At 39.6% G+C, this 22,037-nt stretch overlaps 1 protein-coding gene across 1 annotated transcript; it reads right to left on the bottom strand.

The window, feature by feature from the left end:
• Nucleotides 1–3,815: 3,815 nt before the first annotated feature.
• On the bottom strand, nt 3,816–20,073 carry LOC146467822 (uncharacterized). Its single transcript, XM_085125240.1, has 14 exons — nt 19,692–20,073; nt 15,031–15,254; nt 14,164–14,299; nt 13,135–13,509; nt 12,047–12,247; nt 10,884–11,052; nt 10,121–10,401; nt 9,076–9,138; nt 8,269–8,408; nt 7,664–7,930; nt 6,270–6,406; nt 5,055–5,887; nt 4,746–4,810; nt 3,816–4,171 (listed from the first exon to the last, which is right to left on the bottom strand). Exons 2-14 carry the CDS (start codon nt 15,126–15,128, stop codon nt 4,147–4,149), a joined length of 2,790 nt encoding a protein of 929 aa, XP_084981366.1. The 5' UTR covers nt 15,129–15,254; nt 19,692–20,073; the 3' UTR covers nt 3,816–4,146.
• Nucleotides 20,074–22,037: the final 1,964 nt, after the last annotated feature.

Raw genomic sequence — 22,037 nt, 5'->3', positions numbered from 1 at the left:
AGCTTTGCAAATTGTTTAGAATCTTAACCTTTCGTTCCTAAAGTTAAGCTATTACTCACGCATGTCATGAATGTGGTTTGAACCTGTAAGTCCAGCTTTGGGTTGAAATTCCTTTGTCTACAGTACAATGGCTAAATTAATCAAAATGTAGCCACGTCAACCCACTCTTAATTGCATTTCAATCCACCCATACCATCTCACACCTATCCTTAGGTTGTCCCTACATTTCTCCCTCCACTCTTCTAGCAGGCTCACTTGTTTGGGTTTTGTGAGAGGCGTCGGCATTTTCCTCGTTCGAAAATCAATAATAATAGGCCTTTTTGTTCTATTGAATATCGATAGCAATTCGCGTTTGCTTTAGTTTTGCTTCACTTTACAGGGGCACCCAATGGGAGTTTTCTTTCAGATCCTTTGAAACGCTATTTTAGGCTATCTGGAGTGCCTTTAAAGCTCTGTAGATGCGCTATAATATTTTTATCTGTTCGGTCATTCTAGGGGAACTTGAGTCTTTTCGAAATTACTAGGGCATTTTTATCCACTTCCCAAAAAACTTAGGTCTTATTTCCTTTCCGAAAATCTTAAATCTTAAATCTTAAATCTGACCTTTTTTCGGCACCCGAAACGACATTTTTATCAATCCGAAAACACTAGGCCTTAAATTTGCCATATCACGAAAGTTCGAGGCGAAAATTATTTTTAGAAAATTGTAGGGGATTCAGGGCCTTCCGAACAGATAATTTACCGAAACGATCCGTTGGGTGCCCCTGACTTTACTCTGTAACTGGTTAAAAACACTCGAGTCAGCTTGTCCACTAACTAGAAACAAATGTAAAACCTATCATGCCGTTTGCTCGCACGCGTTTTCCCACGCTTGGAGACGGTTAAATGGATTTGCTTTCGAGTTCTGGTTGTAGTTCATTGCGCTGTTTTTGGTTGTTGTGATCGGCCAGAGTAATTACTGGTTTTGAATTTACAGTGGTCAATTAAAAATCAGTCTAATGATAAACTTTTTGTCTGTGTGGAGAACTGCTTCATCCTCCGTGCTGTGGGGTTGTCCTAGTTTCCATCAATCCCTGCACCCTATTTTCTCTGAGTCGGTATTTCCACGACGCAGATCTGAAACAACATAGCGGCTGAAATATAGACGGTAACTGATAACGGCTGCAAGTTAACTTAAAAACGATTAAAATAATCTACTTAGAATTAATATTTTCAAAAAAATTAGAAACATTTTTTTGGCTCATAGTTTAATTCCGGCCAGTGTCCGGCCGCCCCGGGGCATTATGGAGTATTGTCCGTCCCGGAGTCGGATATTAGTCTACACCGCGGGCATTTGACATCCTCGTAGTTTTCACTCAGTCACGATATTGCAAAGACAATAAATTTTTTGATAAACTATATCTAAGGGGGCCATAAATGAAATGGTAGACGATCTCAAAACCAAAACCTTTATGCTATTTTCGAAGGTAAAGATGAAGGATACTCCCATATAAGTTGTTAGGTGCGTTTTCCTCCATAGGGTATGGTTTTTGGGCATTTAATTTGATCTCGATGTCAACGCATATTACCAAGTTGTTGTGCAAATTGTACTTTTTTATCTTCCTTATGTTCGATGTATTCAGTGGAAGGTTTCTGGATCGTGTATAGCCTTATCGCTTTAGTGCATGCTTAATTTCATTATCAATCATTTAGATTATTTGGTTTTATCAACTATTTTATCGTAAAGAGATTCGAGAGCTGAAGTTTCGGGCCTGAAACGTCATCTCTTTGATCTCTTTACGGTAGCGAAAGTATCTTATCAGCTCAGTTGATAAAATCAAATATTGATTTCGTTTCCACTATCTCACCAACGCAGCACCACGGTTTCTTTGTAAGGTGAAACTGACCCCTTATCATTTTTCTGTACGGATTGCCTGCTACTGCATATTACGTAAGACCAAATTACGCCAGGGCACAGTCGGTTCAAAACCCGATTAAGCTAATCCTGGGTTAATGTGAACTTTGAGTCGCGCTTAATTCTTAAATCAATAAAGATTCTTCAAAATGATTTTTCCCTCTCTGATTAAAGCCTGTCTTTATCATTAGCTTAAAATTAGCTTTAATTAAACAAATTTCTTAACGACCGAGAGAAAAAACCACGGTTAACTTTTAATCCTGGATTAACGTTAATCGGATTTCGAAAACTACTGGGCCCTATAAAGTGTTTTCACATGACGTCACGGCGGCCATGTTGGTGTCCCAAACTAAACCTCTGGGAATTGAACTCTATTTTTATGCAAATACTTTCTTTTGTTTCAGTAAACCAATATGGCCGGTAGTCACGTGAATGAAAGCACTCTATACTTTATGTGTTTCGTGGTTGTCCGTTAGCTTCCGTATTCTTTTAAAGATACTTTTCATCCCTTATCAAAAGTTGTTCGCCTCAGTGTATTAGTGATCTGGGGCCAGATTCACGAATCCTTCATAAGTTAAGATGAATTAATCCCAAGTTTTGTTTTTGCCCCAATAGTCTTTGTGTAGAAACAATTCTTGGGATTCATCTTAACAGTTCGACGCGGTCCCTGCATGTACTGCGTACGAGGACTGAACTATATTGGCTAATTCCATCCACCCCCGGCGGACCCGATTAGTTGTCTTGCCACATATGCGAGGGTCTCAATGGGGTTATTTGTTAGTCGTAAAATGGCCAAACATTTTAGTCGCTAGGCGTAAAAAATGGAAAGTTTTAACTGTTAGTCATAAAAAAGGTTAATCATAAAAAATACGATTTAGATTGTCAAGGTCGCTTCTTAGGAGTTTTTGTGTCTTGTCTAGTGGCTGATGTACTCTATTTTCATCCAGGAAAGGTCGTTAGAGACCTGGAGACCTTAAAAATGTCTTTTGCAACAATGGAAACTAATTTTGAACTTTCAGTAAAGCAACTGACTTTTTTTCAGATGTCTGTTAACCGTAAGGGAGAGAAATTAACCGTTAGCTGTAGAAAAACCGCCAAAATATTAGCCGTTAACCGTAAATGGCACCACCCCATTGAGACCCTCTTATGCACCAAGAAGTCTCCATGCCACGAGTGAACAACAACAAAAAAAAATTGGACAAATCAGGTTTGAGAAATAACATTTTCCTTTTTTTTCCCTTAAACAAGAAGACGTGAGATTGAAAGGTCTGGATAAATCAGGCTAGCAGTCCAACAGAGGCATCCCAAAATCCTAGTGGGAGAGTCCTTGTTGTGCAATAGCGCAAGTGTTTGTATGGAAATCATTATAATGTATTTGGAAAGTTAGAAATATGGGGGAAAATAGAAAATTCAATATAAAAAAGGCCTCCTCTTGCCTCCGTGATGCACCTCGTATTCACGGGAAATCAGCCAACGCCGTTTCACAACGCATTTTGATATAATTTTTGCCTGTATCCTAGAACCCAAATGCGTTCGTTAAATTTCTCTATTTACGCTATTGAAGAAATAAATAGTATTCTCACTCCAGGAACTTGAGATAGAAAGACCACTCAAGCGACTATCGGATTGCACGATTCAAACCCCGAGAGATGAAACTAATCACGTTAGTATGCACGCCAAGCTGCAGTGAAGCTGAACGAACAATCCTCACTGGCATTTCTCCCCCCCCCCCCGGGGGGGGGGGGGGGGCTCGGCTGGTATGCTCTTAGCCTGTTCCCGACTAGAAATGGACGGCTGAAAATGTAAACCAAATTTGATATCTTGAGCATTCCAACATGAGGTTGTTTGGTTTAAGTCAAAGGAAAGAATACTAAACCATTTAATGAAGGGGCTGTGAAGAAACGAACACCACACCACCGTCTAAAATCTGGTATCAATAATACTTTCTATTTTATTTACAATAAAAATATTAAAATTTTGGAAATAAGTTAATAGGACTGTGATATTTACAAGCAGGTGTAAAAGTCTTCTGTCACCAAGGACTGACTCGTATTCATTTTTTTTAATACAGTCAGACTAAAATTGAAAAACATATAACATGCCGCGCTGCGGTCTTTGTTTTCATTTCTGTCACGGTTAAACCGTGAGCTACTGGTGAAGGAATGATAAGAACTGAAAAAATGGGAGAAGAGGGTCATAAACGGGCTGCTTCTTGTTCCATTCGTTCGGATCTTGGGTCCTACGGGTGCATGTCAGTCAAAATCATCAGTCTCATACCTAAGAGAGAAGAAAAGGTAAAACAGTAAGGTGCTTTATGCCACAAAAAAGAAACTGACAAAATGCTAGTCAATTCTATAAAATCCATCCCTTCTGAAAACATTTTCGTGCGTGCAATGGAAGTTAGATTCGGTTGCGCGCACGATCCACGCAAGAAATCCACCACGTTCTTCCGTTAACGGAACTAACGTCCAGGCTAATTAGATCGATGCAAGCTGTCTTGAACAGCCAAGAAACAGATGTAAGCGGAGCTACTGATAAGCAATAAGTCTGGCTAGTTTGTAGTCTCGGCCACAATTAAAAATGTACAAATGTTCTTGTTAAATATAAGAAAGCGATTTAATGCTGGTTTTCACTAGAACTTAAGCATAAGCATCAGCATAAAGATAAGCAAATGAGAACACTAGCTACATAAGCATAAGGACAGACGCACGCACTGAAAACAATTTCTCAACGGAATTCTCGTTCTTGGCTGATGCTTATTCTCATGTCGCATGTGTTCTCACTTGCTTAAGCGGCGTTTGCGCTTATGCTTATACCCTAGTGAAAACCGGACTTTAGTTGCATTCCATACCATGGTCTGTCCTGCTGTTGATATCCATCAAAGGAATATGACAAGCGCTCAGTACCTGAACTTCCCTGTTTGAAAAAAATGACACATATAGCGTAAAGAGTCATGCCTGAACATCAGCCAATTTCAACGGTTAACGTGCGCCTTGACAAGTAACAACAAAGCTTTATTTGCGTTAGACTCTCATGTAGTTCTGTAAGTTTAAAGATCAATTCAGGAGCGAATCAGGTACCTAATTCGCTCCTGATCAATTTCCAACTTTTCTAAAGTGAAAGTTAAATTTCGTTGTAATTTTTGTTGTTGTAGACTTACCCCATTTCGCTTGACAGGCTGTTGAGCTACAACACCCGGAATAGCAAAGTTTTCCACACTTCTGCTGACTCCGCCACGCGGAGGATTTCTGGCAACATGTCCATAGCCAAACATATTACTGTCACGCAAACCGGGCTTTGCAGAAACAATGTCACGCGATATCGTCCCCTCACTGCCACGCGACAATGTACCAGCAGGCGAAAATGTTCTTTCAGCACCACTGTCACGCAATAAAGTCCGTATGGCACCACCGTCACGCGACACATTCCGTATGGCACCACTGTCACGCGATACTGTCCTTACCGGTGGCTTTGGAGGTGTGCGCGGTTTTTCATTAGAAATTTGTTTATTTACATCTGTTGGAGTATTCGCCCTCAGCGATTCATTCCACGAAACAGTTTTCTTCGCCCTACTTTCTTCGCCAGAAGAGTGTCTAGGCAAACTCTGGAGCGAAACCGTAGCATTTCCGTTGTGTTCTTTCGTTCGATTCGAAGGTTGGTATCCTCGGCGATGACGTGGTCCATTACTCCGCTGACCACTGCGCTCGACGTCACTGTCCGAACTGAGCGTGCTATCAGAGCTAAATGACGTGATTTTACGTCTGTTTGCGTGCGATCTCATTCTCGACGGCGTACCCGCTCTATCCTCGCTGGCGTTTCTTTTCTCGTCTTTAGCTGTAGCTGTTTTTACTCGCTTTATTTCAATGAAGTCTTCTCTCGGAGTCCCGGATGTTGGACGACTACCTGATGTCGAGTCTGTCCGAGCAGGAGAATGAGACCGAGATGAGGATGCGGAATGATATGCATCAGGTTGAACAACTTGGAGATTGGGGACTATTGGGACAAAGAAGACAATGTTAGAATGAAAACGATTAAACTAGAAGCAGGATTTATTGTATACCCTTACTGTAAAGTGTTCCAGGACACAGAAACCATTCACACACCTGGCGCTTCATATCTGGTTAAATTAGAAACTTTGTTGAGAAACATTATTCCTTCAAAGGCCGCTGGGTTTGAAGTTTTTAGAACTTTTCTGTGGGTAAAGGTACCAGTCGCTATATTTTTACTACTTTACCCAAACCCTTATGGTCAGGTCGACAGCAGGCTCTTGCATCGTGTTCAACAATATAATAGTCACCAAGAGTGATAACAAAATCGTGTCGAGCAGTGATGTAGTAAAAGTAATGCAGCGTATGCTGACAGAACAGCTGGTTACCTTTTCCTCGCGGCTCATCTAAAGTCACACCATCACCCTCCACTGGCGTTGGTTTCGTTCTAATCAGCGGTGATTCCTCCACTTTTTGCGCATGCTTGGACATGACCAGCTTTCGCGTATTGGCTGCTATCTGTTTCCTGTAATCAGTGACATCATTTTTAGAAAATACAAACTTCAAACCCACATTTAACACATTGTGTTATTAAGCCTTTTGCCAAACAAAGAATGCATTTACTCCGCCGTCAATTATCTGAGAGGGGAACACAAGTTGTCATCACAACTAAGATTAGAAACTTTTAGATCTGAGTACAAGTACCAGTCTGTGGACGCGTGCGACTTTTCAGACCTTGTTCCCGTGCTTTAGATGACCACTTGTCACAGCAAACGTTGTTTCTAGAATCGTATTACCTACTGACAAGCAACAGGAAAGTGCGAGAGGTTTGGGGAGGTGACTGGATCGAAATCTAAAAGTTGTGACTCGTTCTCAGATCTGAAGGTCCTTTATGACGGACGGGTAAAACGAAATCGTTGGTCACATATGACGTAGCGGTCTTAGCCTTATGGTTCTTCCAGTTATGATACTCTTTTTGATCAGGAATCTTGAATTAAACGCGAAAAGGTAATATTCAACAGCACCGCTCTAATGCCGCGTATTATGAAACAGTGGAAACCTTAAGCAATCCCAAAGGCAGCGCCAATTAACGAAACTGTATGTTACAACTGCAATAAACTCAATTTTTTTTTATCTTCTTTGTGATCATGTCAACAAATTGCACCGTGGCAGTATTGTCCAGGGAATGAATTCGTGGAGACAGCGTTTAAGCTCAGAAAGGAAAACGAAATTCACCGTCCTTAGTATGTTAAAAAGCCCCCGATGCTATGAATGTTTGGGATCAATCTCGTACCCAGAGTCTTCAGGCTTTTTGGTCAGCGGGGCAACGCCGGGAAGACTCTGGGGACATCGAATTTCATTACCGCAGGATTTCTGCGGTAAAACAATGGCAACCGTTACGGAACAGCCAATCAAAAAAATTGATTTTTTTCGATGTCCCCAGAGTCTTCCCGGCGTTGCCCCGCTGACCAAAAAGCCTGAAGACTCTGGGTACGAGATTGGTTTGGGATGGGATACGCAATAAAAATACGCATTGTTTTGAAAGACGGAAGTAGGAAAGTACTGAAACCTATGGCACCGGGAAAGCTGAACAAACACAAGAAATAGCGTGACCCGAAGAAGAGAGACCCCGGTAATAAGGGTGAAAGAAGTTGCAGAAACGTAAGTGGTATAAGGTAGGATTGAAAGGGTCTATTTTGGAAACACTTGGCGGGAAAGTAATTTATATAGGTGGGATTAAGGTAAGATAGAACGTCATGATATGTCAAGGGGCCACACTTACGCCATAACAAGCTGCACGGTCGTGTTATCTGTAGTTGTATCAGACGAAGACATTGGAGAGGATACACCCGAGCCAGCGGAGTCGATGCTTCCTCTAGCACCCAATCTTCTCTGCAGCTTCAAGGCTTCAAACTGGCGCGCACTTTTGACTTCAGTCTCCTTGTTCACAATGGGAATGCCGTTACTATTGATCATCCTGCTGGACGACGGCGGTCTATGGTCAGGGTTGTGATCTGACCCGTTCACGTGAGCTGACGAATAGGCAGGTCTATTAAGAAAAGCAAGATAAGGATTGATGAAGAATTGTTTCCAAAAACCTCAAAAACGCACCTGTATGACAGGAAACCCAATAACAGTAGTGGCCTAATTTTGTCAACCTGTACTCTCTGTAAATGAGCAGAGATCCATCAGAGAGCGAAGACGGACGAACAGTGAATTACGTTATTTACGAAGTTGATGTTTACGCACTCTTCCAAGCTTGTCAACTTTAACTCGCACTTCTTTCAACATGAAGTAGAACACCCAACGTTTTCTACCCAAATCACCCGCTAAGACTGGCCACTAAAGTCCACTTAAAAGGAAAAAAAAATACTTTATTCCATTTACCTTTCATGCCCAAATCCCTTGGGGCTTTCTCCATCGGGTGAACCGCTGACTTGACTTCTGTCGCTACGCGGGCTGTCCGTTATTTTCGTACCCAGTCTATCGTCCAAAGATCTCGAGGCTCCTGTGCTGCTGTTGTCACTCTGGGGAAGTAAATTTACATAAAGAATATAAACGTGAAAACTGAAAAAAAAAAAAAAAAAAAAACTGATTGCACCTTTGACTAGTCGAAATTTCATATCATGTCCTCGTGAACTTTTTTGACAAAAGAAATGGAAATCAGACGCTATTTTTTTAATCAAACACTCAGTAAATGGAAGGGTAAAGCGCTAAAATTTGCGTGAGAGTTTAGCGTACCCATTTAACTCGACCCAGGCAAGTACGACGTCTTTCATTCTCCATCTTCCCTTCCCTTTCCAATTCTCTCTCTCTCTCTCTAGACTTTTTATTATTGTTGTTGTTTTGAAGCGTTTGGACGCCCGAACTTTTATCCCCACACATAGCATAACTTAAGGAGTAACCATCGAAAGTAATCATACGCTTGCTGAACTCTGCGAAGAGATTTCTTACTGGCATCACGCATCAGAGCAAGCCGGCTATTTTTTTCCCAACCAATCACCTGTTTTTACGGAGTTTGTGCGAGTTTCCTGGTGGGTTTTACACCGCACGCGCGATTTTTTCTTTTGGGTTCTATTCGGTTCATTGTATTAGTTGCGATTGTTATGATTGGCCAGGTGCGGTAATTTTGGTATCGCTATCCTTACGTTGAGTTTCTAGTATGTTTATCTTTCGCTTCCCCTGAGTCTGTACCTGATCTCCACCGACAGCTTCCGGTCTGTCTGGTAAACCTGACCTCGCTCGACTTTCAAGGTCCTGTTTAATAAATAAATAAATAAATAAATAAATAAATAAATAAATAAACAGTTGAACTATTACAACACGAAGTCAGTGTGAAAAGAAAAGAAAGAAAATCAAAAACTTATGGCTACATCACTTTTTATCGCACAGCAGTTTTTCGTCAAGTTGCGTCGCTTTTTATCTTACTGTGTTCGCTTAACCCTTTCCCTCCCGAGAGAAATGACGAATTTTTCTAAATCGCTAACTATGAACTGGGAGACCGCATGTGATATAAAAAGGTGTTTTCTGTGGTGTGCTATAAATCTTACCAACAGAGATAGAGTAGGTCACATATCATAGAGTGAGAAAAGTCCAAAACGAAAGAAGAAAAACTTTAAAAATTGTCTTGTTCGTTGTGCATACTGGGTTTCCCCCTAAACTATAGCTTAATGTACAGCTCTCGGTGCATTGCTTGTTGTAAGATATACACTGGACCCTTAACATACCAAGGGAAAAAATTCCAAACCATTGAAGGGTGGTCAATCAAGTCTCATATAGGAGGGGGGCCCGATTTTATGCCTTTAATTTGTAGATCTTTCCAAGATCTTTTGGTTGTGCAAATTTCACACAAATTGACCAAATACTAAGCTAATAATTGCGTCTTGTGGCACTCGGTACAGGAAAGGATTATTAACACAAAATTCTGACCAATTCTGTGACTATATGCTGCAGGTCCATGCAGGTGCAGATAGGTGTACAAAAGGTGGGCAAAAAATGTGAGTGCAAAATAGCAAAAACGATTTACAGTCTGCACTAGTAAGGTGCTTGATTTTTCCAGTAACAGGCATATTGGCAAGTTAACTTTGAAGGCCTGTCGCGGGCCTTTCATTGTCCGTTATGCGTTGATTCTAAAGCTCGTAGAGCATCTACAATGTAAACTAAGTTTCACTGTTATACCCATTTAGCTTCTAGCCTACACGCGAGAATTTTTTTACGCATACTAACGGCAAACACTTGCCTCCATCTTTTGTCTGAGTTCTTTATTTTCGTCTTTGCAATCTTTTAGTTCTTTGTGCAACTTCGCTATTCTCAAGGAAAGTAACCAGCAAGATTCTTCCATTACTAAATACCGGCCACAACCGGTTTGACCGGCTGCGTACGCATAATCGGCGGGAGAACGCCCATCTTTGTCCTCAGCGGTGACGTCAATATTGTGATCGACGAGGGTCTGGAGACAAGTCATGTGACCTTCCCTGGCCGCGACATGAGCGAGTGTCACGCCAGATGAGTCCGTCACATCTGGAAGAAGAAACAAAACAAAGCACAAGATCACTTCTGTTCAGAGTGGGATTTTTAATGTCTGTTTGGACAGGTAAGGGAAAAATTACCGCAGATGAAAAACCAACTATGTCGATGAATTGGGTAATGTTAGTAATATGTCTAGCCTGATTGCAGTTCCGCCTAACTGGACACCCAAGAAAGCGGACTTTTAGAAAGTCTAAGTCGTCTAAGGTCCAGTCCTTCTCCCTAATTTCTTAATTTTATCATGTTACAGAAAACGTCCGAAAGCAACTGAAATTGTGAGGATAACTATTTTATATGCTTGCTGGAACTTCTGTTGTCTACGAATAACAAGAGCTTGGGGAATTGCTGTCTTACTGCACGAGTACAGCAAATATCAAACATGTCAACTTTCTCCTTTTAGATTTGTAACCAGAACTACGAATGTAGATTGCGTGACTCTTCACAGCCCAGATTCACAATATACCACGCTGCCTTACCGAGTTCCAAGAATTTGTCCCTGATGTAGGCTAAAAGACATCTGAGACATTCATCTTGTCCACTCTGAATTGTCAAGTGCACCAGAGCAGACCTGCTAGCATTGTTGGACATCTCCTCTGCCGCAGATGTTTGTTCAAGGAGCCACTGTACACACTGCATACTACCATGCTAAACACAAGAGTTTCAAGAGTATAAGTGGTAATAAGTTCTTTGTTATATATAAAAATATATAATAGTTGAGGTGGTCTGATCAACTGGAGATTCAACTTGGCTTCAAGTTGAATCTTTAGTTGATTGGACCACCTTGATTATACCACTCTGCCAACAGGCATGCATATGCAACATTTTAAAGAAAGTGCTTGAGAACATGATGCAATGTTGTAGATTACAATTTTTTTTTTTGGGGGGGGGGGGGGGGTACACACCATGGTGGACTACCAATACAGCTACCTCTTGTTGCTTCTGGCTGCTATGGGCGTGGCGGCTAGGTGCAATGAGAGGTGACTGTACTTGCAGGCTATGAAACGGGGAGCAACAGTTGCAGGTAATGTTAGTGTTTGTATTGCTGCACTGTATGTCCAGGCCTTGATAATCCTTGATCCTGCATAACTCAACAGCACTGTTTGAGCTTATAGAGGTGCTTCTTAATATTTATTTCAGACATAGTTATTTTTTTTGTGTCACCACAACTTTACAGTTGAACTGGTATGTTTACTGAACTAGAAAAGCAGTAGAAGTTATTCCAAATGTTCATAAGTGTTAATAGAAATAAGAAACGATTTTGAAAAGAGCGCTAAAAATATTTTCTGGCTGTAGATTTTAATGGTTTATAGCTGGCAATCATCAACTATCGTGAACCACAGCAGAGGGGCTATCCCAACAGACGAATAAGCTTGCGAGTAGAAAGAGAAGGGAATTAACCTCCGTCTTGCAGGGTACCAAGTGCCCTTCATATGAATTTGTGGGAAAAGTTTCCAGTTTATAGTGCAAAATTGTTTAAAAGGTGTTCACCTAATAATAATGTTTACAAATTATCAACTAAGGAAATTTCTTTAAAGGAAAGCCTTGTCTAATTAAGTACTCACATAAGGGGATGTGTCTTGTAATGCAATGGAAACAACAATCTTTATGGCAGTCATCCATTAGTAGAGGTTCAACTTACCTTTACTGCAACTGCTAAAGGAGTAAGGCTATCATGGTTTGTGATATTTCTCAAACAGTCATTTGGCAGTTGTCCCACAAGCCACTGAAGGCATAGCAGATTTCCGGCTTCTGCAGCCTTATGTAAAGCCGTGTTGGCAAGCGAGTCTGTTATTCTGATGGCCAGTTCACTTGTTCCACCCAGCTTGCCATATGCCTCTTGCTGTTGGACAAAGGAATATTATATTTAACCTTCTTGCATTGCAAATAAGTGATGAACAAATCACTCGTTCCACCCAGCTTACTGAACATGTATGTGTCTCTTACCACTGGGCAAAGGAGTGTAATTTTTACCTGCTTGCACATGTCAGGGTACAGTAATAGCCCACGTATAAGAACCTGGATTTTAAGAACCTGTTAGGCTAAAATTTTCATTTTAAGCCCCCTCCACAAAAGAACCTATTTAGGCTAAAATTTTAAGTTAGGTTCTTATCAGAAAGGGTTGCTGTGAAAGTGTAAGATCATCATCTATTTAAAAGTAACTTGACATAACTTTTTTTTTCTTTCAAGCTTAAGTAGCATGTTGTATGTCTATTGTGTTTGCCATTATACTGTATTATGAGATGATATTTATAATATATATAAGAACCTATTTTAAGAACCTTGGTAGCCTAAATTTGCTTTAAGTACCATTTATATAAGAACCTATTTAGGCTAAATAAATTATTGAAAAATTCAGGTTCTTATACGTGGGCTATTACTGTATTTAATTGCCCCATAAAGCAAGTCTCCTAGGTAGTTGTGTTCTTCATGCCAATTTTTATACTTTAAAGGAAATTTTGGCTGAGTGAGTGAATGAATAAATGAATGGACAGATGAATGAATCAGTTAGAAACTCATTCAAAGACATCAGTCAGTGAGTGAGTCAGTCAGTCAGTCAGTAGTCAGTTGGTTGTTGGCTGTTAGTAAAATCAATCAGTCAATGAGATAGTTTCTTTATCTATCGCAGGCCCATTCAAATCAATGTTGCATCCAAAGTAATTTAAGAACTGTGCTTGACTGTCCAAAACTAAGCAAAACTTAATCAAGATTTAAAAAAGGCAACCTTACCATTCTTTTTAAGTCCCCTTCTTGGGCAGCTTCAAGTAACACATCCTTCCATTCATCCTTGTTCAGTGTAGCATTTGCACCAAGTTTACTCCAGTTTCTCACTTTTGAAATGGATGCCTGCACCTTGGAAATTCTTAAGAGTTGCTCTCTGAGGTGAACCTGGGATCTATCTGTGCCATTTATAACAGTTTCTGGACTTCTTGGTTGAGATGCCTGGAATGCAGCATTGTCATTGGTTGAAAGTTGTGAATGACTTCTTGCCGCAAAATTCTTTTCTTCTCGCGTTATCTCGGCATGGATGTTAAGAAGAGACGCAGTGCTGGCAATAGAGTTGTAGTCATCAAAATCATACTCCTCTAAATCTCCTTCCCCCACCTGCAAGATAAACATTTTGCAAAGTAAATATAAACAAACAATCATTTCATTCCAGATGCCTTGTAAAGGAGATTGAAATGAACTTCTGGAATTACATTCAAACTAGCACATGTAATCAAAAGGAATCACTGTACAACACTGTCCAGGGGCACCCAACGGATCCTTTCGGTAAATTATCTGTTTGGAAGGCCCTTAATCCCCTACAATTTTCTAAAGGAAATTTTCAACACGAACTTTCATGATATGGGAAATTTAAGGCCTTGTGTTTTCAGATTGATAAAAATGTTGTTTCGGGTACTGAAAAAAGGTCAGCTAAGATTTTCGGAAAGGAAATAAGACCTAAGGTTTTCGGGAAAATATGGACAAAAATGCCCTACTTATTTCGAAAAGACTCCAGTTCCCCTAGAATGACCAAACAGATAAAAATATTATATAGTGCTGCCTAAAATTGACCTATAGAGCTTTAAAGCCACTCCAGATTGCCTAAAATAACGTTTCAAAGGATCTGACAGAAAATTGCCGTTGGGTGCCCCTGACTGTCTCTCCACAAATTTATAAGAGACTGAGAAATCAGCTTAAGTTCTCCTGCCCATTATTTGCAAACTTTAGTTGGTTGCAGGTGTCTTTGTTGTACTTCATAGCTGTTTTTTTTACCTGCAGTTCATCTGGGTTTCCATCAAGTGCTTTCAAACACTCCTCCAGGTACTGCTCATCTTGTTCAAAGCTCCGTGGTTCATCAACTGAACTGCTCTCTTCCAAAATATTGGTTAGATCTCTTTGTTTTCCAGTTCTGTGTTTTTAATAGAAATCAATATTTAATATAAGCGTTACAAACTTTTTACTGTGTACAGTGGAGGCGCTGATTCATGGATTGGTGACATAAATATGTTTTAGATGAGATTACATGCAAACATCCATATGACAGCAAGTGGCATTATAGGCAGCCTCAGATAGCAGTTATTAGTAAATGGCCGAGGCAAGGTATACAGTTGATCGCAAAAACGTTGTCCCATGCAAGGTGTGAATAATTGTAAACAACCTGATGGAATTATGGGGTGATTTAATCAGCATGTGGATATGTTGCATTTTTTAGATTTGTCCACAAGAAATATGTTAATTTTAAGCCCTAACAACAGCACATACTTTAATTTTTTAACAAGAAGATAATGCAAAGAAGCTCATAGGTTAAATGTTGAACCCAGAAAGTCATTGGGTCTTGCAGATGTCATTCATGGTTTATACGATCTGCCCTGACAATGTTTCTTCAATCAAGTGTATGTAAGGCTACTGAGCAATGATATAGCCTGCCAACAGTGTAGCAGGCATCATCGGGGGGTGGGGGGGGGGGGGGGAAGAAGGGGTCTGGAGTAATTAAGGGGAAGAGTGGACCAGGCATCTCTTAGAGATGCCTGGTATAAAGATTGCCTTCTGTTCACTTACGCAGCTGTCAGGTGTTGTAACTCCTTATCCCCCTCTTCTCTCTCTAAACATAAACGTGAGAGTTAAGCATTATTAACATACCTGTGTGGAGTGCCGTCAGATGTGTGGGAGTCTCCATTACTGTGATTTGTTGCCTTGGAGGTTTTTCCAGATTTGTTTGCTTTATATAATTTGAACATTAGTCACACAGTTTGGCTGGTTCCTTCATCCCAGCAGATGTTTTAATAATCAACTTAACAGCAGTAGATCTTTAGGTTTGAGCTTAATCACCTAGTCTTAGAATCCTTCATGATTGATCCTGCAATCTTAAACAAATTAATGATAATAAGGCTTTTTTTTCTGAAGAAAAAATATTCTTAAGCTCTATTGCTAACAATTCAGCTCCACAACAGCTTTAATGTACAGTTTTGAAAACTTAAGCTGAAACATAATTGACTAGTAAATAACCATTGCCTTTCTACAGTGTCGTAAAACCTCTGATCTTAGATGACTGGTTCAAACTTAACATTTGAAGTAAGCATGTACCTCAATAATCACACAAACAAATTAAAGCTATTGGGCTGCACTTTCTTCCAGAATTTGCAGCTCAGTTTTCAGTTAAGAGAATTTTTAGATTAATTTGTACTTTGGGTTTGTTAAAAATCAATATTCAATATTAGAGAAGATGTAATGAAATCGATACAAGTCTTTTCTCGCATTTCATTGGATGCTGAAGTATAAGAATATTGATTTTCGTAAACATCTACATGACACTATATGATTGTTGTATAGGCCCTGTCAGTCAGTTTCAACACAATATAGGCCTACAATATTCATCTACTTGTTAAACTAAGGTTTAGGGTAACATTGTACATAGTAAAAGGGTAACATTTTACATGGTAATGGAGTTTAACCCAGTTTCTGTAGCATCAAGCAAATGTAAATGAGATACTAGATTATTGCATGTGGTACACATTTATACACCTGGGTGAAGATTGAGAAAGTGTGCAGTAAAGTTTATTGCCTACACAATCATGCACTACCCATTCCAGACTAAATAAATATGAATATATGAAGCATCATATATTGAACTGTGGGTGAAAAGTTAAACAGATGAAAGATCCTCGTAGTTAGTATGCAACTTAAGCAGTTGCGAAAAGAAAGCCTGAAAAGAGCCACAAGAGGGAACAGGAACCCGGTTGCGCCCGCCCAGTGTCTTGTAAATAACCTCTAAGAATTCCAAACACGTCATACATGAAAGAAAGTTCTTGTTGCCTGCTCTGCTGGATTAGGGTTATTTCACTGGGCACTGGGAACAAGACTGGGGAGTCTTCAGATACGATACCCTGATTCTCAGATGGTGCAGGTCGCTCACGGCCACACTTTCTCAGTGTGTGGCCGTGAGGGACCTGGACCATCTGAGAATTGGGCTACAGATACAATGTTCGGTGCTTGTAGGTTTAATATCCTGCCTCATTATAATGTATGCAATGTCCATGTCTAGTGATTTACTGAAAAATCTCAGTAGAAAAATTCAAACTAATGTTGTCTGACGTTTTGATGTTACTTCCATCATTATCAAGGCAAAAGTGGCTGTTTCTTTGTGGTTTGAATTTATATGAGTGAAAACAATAAACAATATAATAGACATTTAGTTTCTCTGTGATTATGTAAAATACATAGCTTAGCGGGGATGGAGTCAGTTTGCATGTTCAAAGTTGGTTTAAGGTCTTGGATGATGTCCATGTCAACAATAAATTCAGGCTTAAAACACCATCCTATCTCATAAGTATATTGTCAACATCTCTGTCAGACAGGACTCCAAAAACTTACTGTTCTAAATAATAAGTTAACATAAAAATATTTTAACCAGAGGATGGCTCATTTTAAATGCTTGTGAATTGTGGTTACTCTTCCATTTTTTAATAAATATTGTTTTTATAAATAATAAATATAAATAAATGGCAGGGGACCATCATCTGCCATGCACTGAGACAACCAACAATGATGAAATAACTGTAGCAAAGCAATGACGTGATTAATGCCATTCTTATAAATGCATCATTTAACCGGGGTAAGATGCTTCTTATTGCCATGGTTAAAATAATCTATCCCTTTAAGCCCCAGCATCTAAATTCTCCTTACAATACCAGACCCACAGGTTGCAAGAATAAAGAAAATGATCACCAAAGATCAAATGTTTTAATTGTAAAACAAATTCTCCCAACTAATACTGAAAGAAATACACAGAGAACAGTGAGGAGAATCACATGTATGTTGATATCCGGGCTTAAGGATGGTGCCTACTAATATCGAAGTCTGTTAGTGCGGTTTATGACTATGCGGGAAAAGCAGATCTTAGGAAGGCCTATTGGAATTCAAAACGAAAAATTGGGGGTAGCCACGCATTTTTCAGAGATAATTAAGCAATAATATCTCTAAAAAGTGCCAAAATATGAAGCAGTGTGTGGGATTTTTTCCTAAATTGAAGCTTAATTATCTCTGAAAAATGCATGGTTACCCCCAATTTTCTTTCAAGATACCAAAAGCGTTTGCTAGGTTCTGCTTTCTCCCCATAGTTTTAAACCGCGCAAAAATATTCTTGTATTAGCAGGCACCACCCATAGGAAACCCGAGTATCTCGAAATGCGCAGAACGTATGCGCAGTAACAATAGTAGGCACCGTCCTTAAATGGTTAATAAACCAGTCAGAGGATCTACTGTCCTTAGATTGACCTGGAAGATCAAGTTGCATTGTAAAGTTCACTGCTCAGTCACGTTCCTGCGTACCCTATCCTAGAAATGAAAATGCAGGCTGGGAATGTCTGTTTCTTTTCTTAAGCTCGACATCTCATATGTAACATTTTGAATTCACTTTTAATTTTTGCTCACATTTGCCCAATCGTTTGCACAAATGGCCTTATTCCATTGGGAAACATTACCCTGCGATCTTTTGACATTTTTTTGTGGTTTGTCTAGAGTAAAACCCATGATTATATTGTGTGCAACATTTCTGCTTTTAGATCACAAAGCAAAGTGCAAAGCAGTGGATAAAGCATTTCGGCAACATTTCCTGAAGAAATTGAAGACCACTTGGAAAAAATCAGCAAAACTGAGCTAAAACAACAAAAACCGATCTAAAAAGCGCCGTAGATCGGTTATGCCCCAAGCCCTAATCAATTAATATAAGCCTGTCCACAGGTTTATAAATAAATTATGTCACTTTAATAGGTGTTTAAGTTCTTGTCAGAGTTGATTGACAAAATCCCCGGCCCTCAGCTCCCTGTTAGACTTCCTTTTGTAACAGTTGCATTTTCACATACATTGAAATTTTTAACACAGATTAAATGCAAGAAATAGTTGAAAAACTGAATCTCAACAAAGTACACAACTTACATTCCATGATTTACTCACTTGCGTTGTCAAACCTTCCCAAGAGACTTATCAGGGGCAAATATATTCTGCTTAGTGGATGTGATTTTAATGATCACTGACCTTAGGATTTCATCCACAGCCTCAAAAGTTTGCAATACTTTTGACTGTAGTGTATGACTGAAGCTTGATTTCATATGACTCGGTAATAAGGCCGAATTGGCAAGATCCTGTGATTAGATCTTCAAACAAAACTTGAATTGCACTGACGTTGGGTAAAAATACATAAATTACAGAATGATTTATGATGTTGTGTGTATATTCATGCTTCGAGCAAAAACAAGCCAGATGTTTTTAACTAGACATTATAGCATAAGAACTGTACAAATCAAAGTTTAAGTATTCAATAATCAGAGTTTCAACCAAATTTTATGGTCAGATTTATGAAGCAGACCTTCAAAACTACGACCTATTTATAGTATGAAAGGAGAACGTTTTACTTCTTAATGTGGAGAGTCATGAATTCTTTTTGTATTCGTTTAACATCCCAAGTACTTTACTACGTCGGTACACTATCTTATGGTTTCAATCCAGTACAATATACTCCGAACTTTACGCTTTTTTTAATGTATGCGTGTACGAATGTCAGCTATTACAAGCAATGTACTTAGCTAAGCAAACAAAATCAACGGGAGTTTGAACATTTCATTTTGATTGTTTAATAAACAATTATAAGCGATAAAGCCACATACACAATTTTAAATCTTGAGGTATTGAAGATTGTGTGAAAGTAGAAATTTACGATAAGACCGATATACTCGATATCAGTCCAAGACGGCCTTCGGTCGGTCGAACGTCAAAAGAAACAAATTAAGTTAAATTTAATACGATAATCGATCACTTGAAATTTTGCCACCGGTCTTGATTTTTTGGACTCAAGCTTTCAGTAAACAAACGTAAATTTCGCTGCACAATATCCAGGGAACGATCGAGTTGGTCAAACAAAGTATGCAAGCTTCAAACGTGTTCAAACAGCCAATTTGAAATTACCAAGGTTTTATACGATCACTTGTTCATTTCCACCGGCCATTCGGATGTATCAAACTGTTAAAATACATTCACGTGTTTCTTCTTTACGGACGACAAAGGCAAGTCAAATCCTTATTCAGTGCTTTTTATATTCCCAGACGGCACCACCCAAGATATACCATTCCTCATGAGAGATATCTGTCACGTCGAAATGTGGATTCAATTATTAACACAGCAAGTCTTCGTCACACATATCATCGTTGTGTACATATCGTGAATTCTCATTCGCGCTCAATATTTACACAATCTTTATCGCAAAATGATCAATTTTTCGCTACCCAACAGGTTAAATGAGTACTCACCTTGCCTTGAAGGACAGAAACGACAGTCGAAGAGGTTCCAACATGAACAAAACTCGAAAAATTATGTGCAATAGTTCACAACGGATTAACACTGTTTTGCACCCGCCGGGATGTTAACGAGCTGCTGGCCGGCGCAAGCTTGGAATGTTATGAGAATTTGCACCAGCATCAAATAAGGAAATTTATAACTGACAGACATTCTAGCTTTTCCTGTCCAGCAAAATACTTGTTTCGAGGTAAAAATAATGAAAAGATTCAGGTAACTTTGATCTTAAGTAACCTTTTTAGAGAATGTTGTTTTCGTTTTAGAGAATTTTGTGTATTTTCGTTATTTATCATTGACTGATTTTTCTCGAATTCTTAATACTGCCCACTTTAACAGAAAACCGCAAACCCACTGTGACAATGCGACATAAAAGCTGACACGGTTTTGCTTGAAAGAAGTGGCACGTAAATAATATTAACTGGAAAAACAAAAGACGATTTCACATCAACTCTTTTTCTTAATCAAATCCGACAATCGAACGCTTGATCGAACCCACTCAGTGAAACTGCGGGTCCTATTTCATGATCGTGTTTCCAATCTACCTGGAAAAGTTGGACAAGTAGGACAGCGGCTACATGCAATAAAAGTGCTGATTTCTCTGATACATGATGGATTTGTAATAAAAACGTAAGTATCTCTCTATCTTTCAGGCCGGTTAATAATTTTGGGGCCGATTTTACTGGAGGCACGCGCAAGAGAGGCTGGACCGCATTTCACGAACTTTGACAGCTCATCAATGAAATCGGGATCTCGAAAACATTCTCTTATCTCGTCTTATATTATTGAAGTGCGCTTGAGTTTCCTATCATAAAATATTTCAGAGAACAAAAGTTTATTTGTTTGTGGTCGACCTCATTCTTTGTGTCAAATTAAGGACAATACGACTATTCTTTGATGATCGATCGAGTATTAAGACCTAAAATAGGAATTCTTTCAGATGTAAACTAATTTGTATAGTGGCATACACGTTTTTAATTTTCGTGGCCAAATTAACACCCAAGCAGGAAGCAGCAATTTGCACCATTGAATTGAACTCGCGCAATACGTATCGTTTGCGATCACTTAACAATTCTTCAAAACGGCTTATGTCTTTTAGCTAAATGATGGTAACAAAATTTCGGCCTAGTTGTTGGTTATTTCATAACTATTACACTGTAAAGTGAAGCAGGATTAAGGCTCCTGGTGGGAGTTAATGGATCCGGACTGTTTCGACCCTCAGTACCGGCATGTGGTCGGTTTGGTAATTAATTGTGATATCGCACTCTCCGAAAAGGCTGAGTGGGCTGAGTGGAGTGAATGTGACTATAACTTTCCAGTTCATTGGGTCAAATCAGTCAGGAACTGAGACAGTTGTCCACGCATTTTGCTTATCCTGTCACATTTAGGGGATGTTACTACTACAAAAGAATTCAGTATAACCAGTAGATTTTGTGCGTTTTTGGGCCGACGAGAGTAAAAGAAGCTTCCTCCGTTTTTCACTGCTCTCGTCCCAAATTAGCCTGCGCTGCAGACGGACTATAACCCCCAGTTATCTTTTTGTCTCTCTGATAACATGGCTTGCATGATCAATGTATGCATTTTTGGACTCTTATCTTCGCTACTTCTTACATGTCTCACTTTTCTGTCTCCGACGTCTCTTCCCGCCATCCAGGTTGGGTTACCTTGGCGAAAAATGACAGTGCAGTACCGTTCTATCGCAAGTTATACTTTGACCTCGATACTCATAATGAGCCACAAGGGGGAGGGGGGGAGGGGCATTTTATTCCTTTTAGTTTCACCCTTGGCACTGGCCGAATTGACTGTCAATACACGAACATTAAATTGCAGGAATAATTAGCAATTATTCCACGAGCGCGCGTTGGATATGAGATGATAGATAGCCAACGAGGCGCGTAGCGCCGAGTTGGCTATAATCATCTCATATCCAACAAGCGCAAGTGGAATAATTGTTTTATTAAAAACAATCAAGAAATATTGCTAGATCTTACTGATTTCGCTGTGCAAGAATAACCAGCAGACAATTTAATGGTCGCCATTTCTCGGCCATGGTATAATGGCTCATAGACCATGGCCGCTAAGCCAATCAAATCCCTCGAATTGCATTATCCAATGATTCAGTTTTTGATAATTAGCATATGACATACTTTGACTCATCTTTTAAACCACACTGTTAACCGTCAGTGCACATTTCCTCTACTACCCTGCGGCTTTAAAGGGCGTTAAAACGAGAGAAGACAGTGGCCGAATCTTGCCGATACGAAAATTCGAAGCCTCATCTACTGAACCCATGCAAACAGTGA

The sequence above is a fragment of the Pavona decussata genome, unplaced genomic scaffold (genome assembly GCF_977016875.1).
Source record: "Pavona decussata unplaced genomic scaffold, jaPavDecu1.1 SCAFFOLD_134, whole genome shotgun sequence".
Taxonomy (NCBI): Eukaryota; Metazoa; Cnidaria; class Anthozoa; order Scleractinia; family Agariciidae; genus Pavona; species Pavona decussata.
This window is presented reverse-complemented; position numbering and strand designations above follow the sequence as displayed.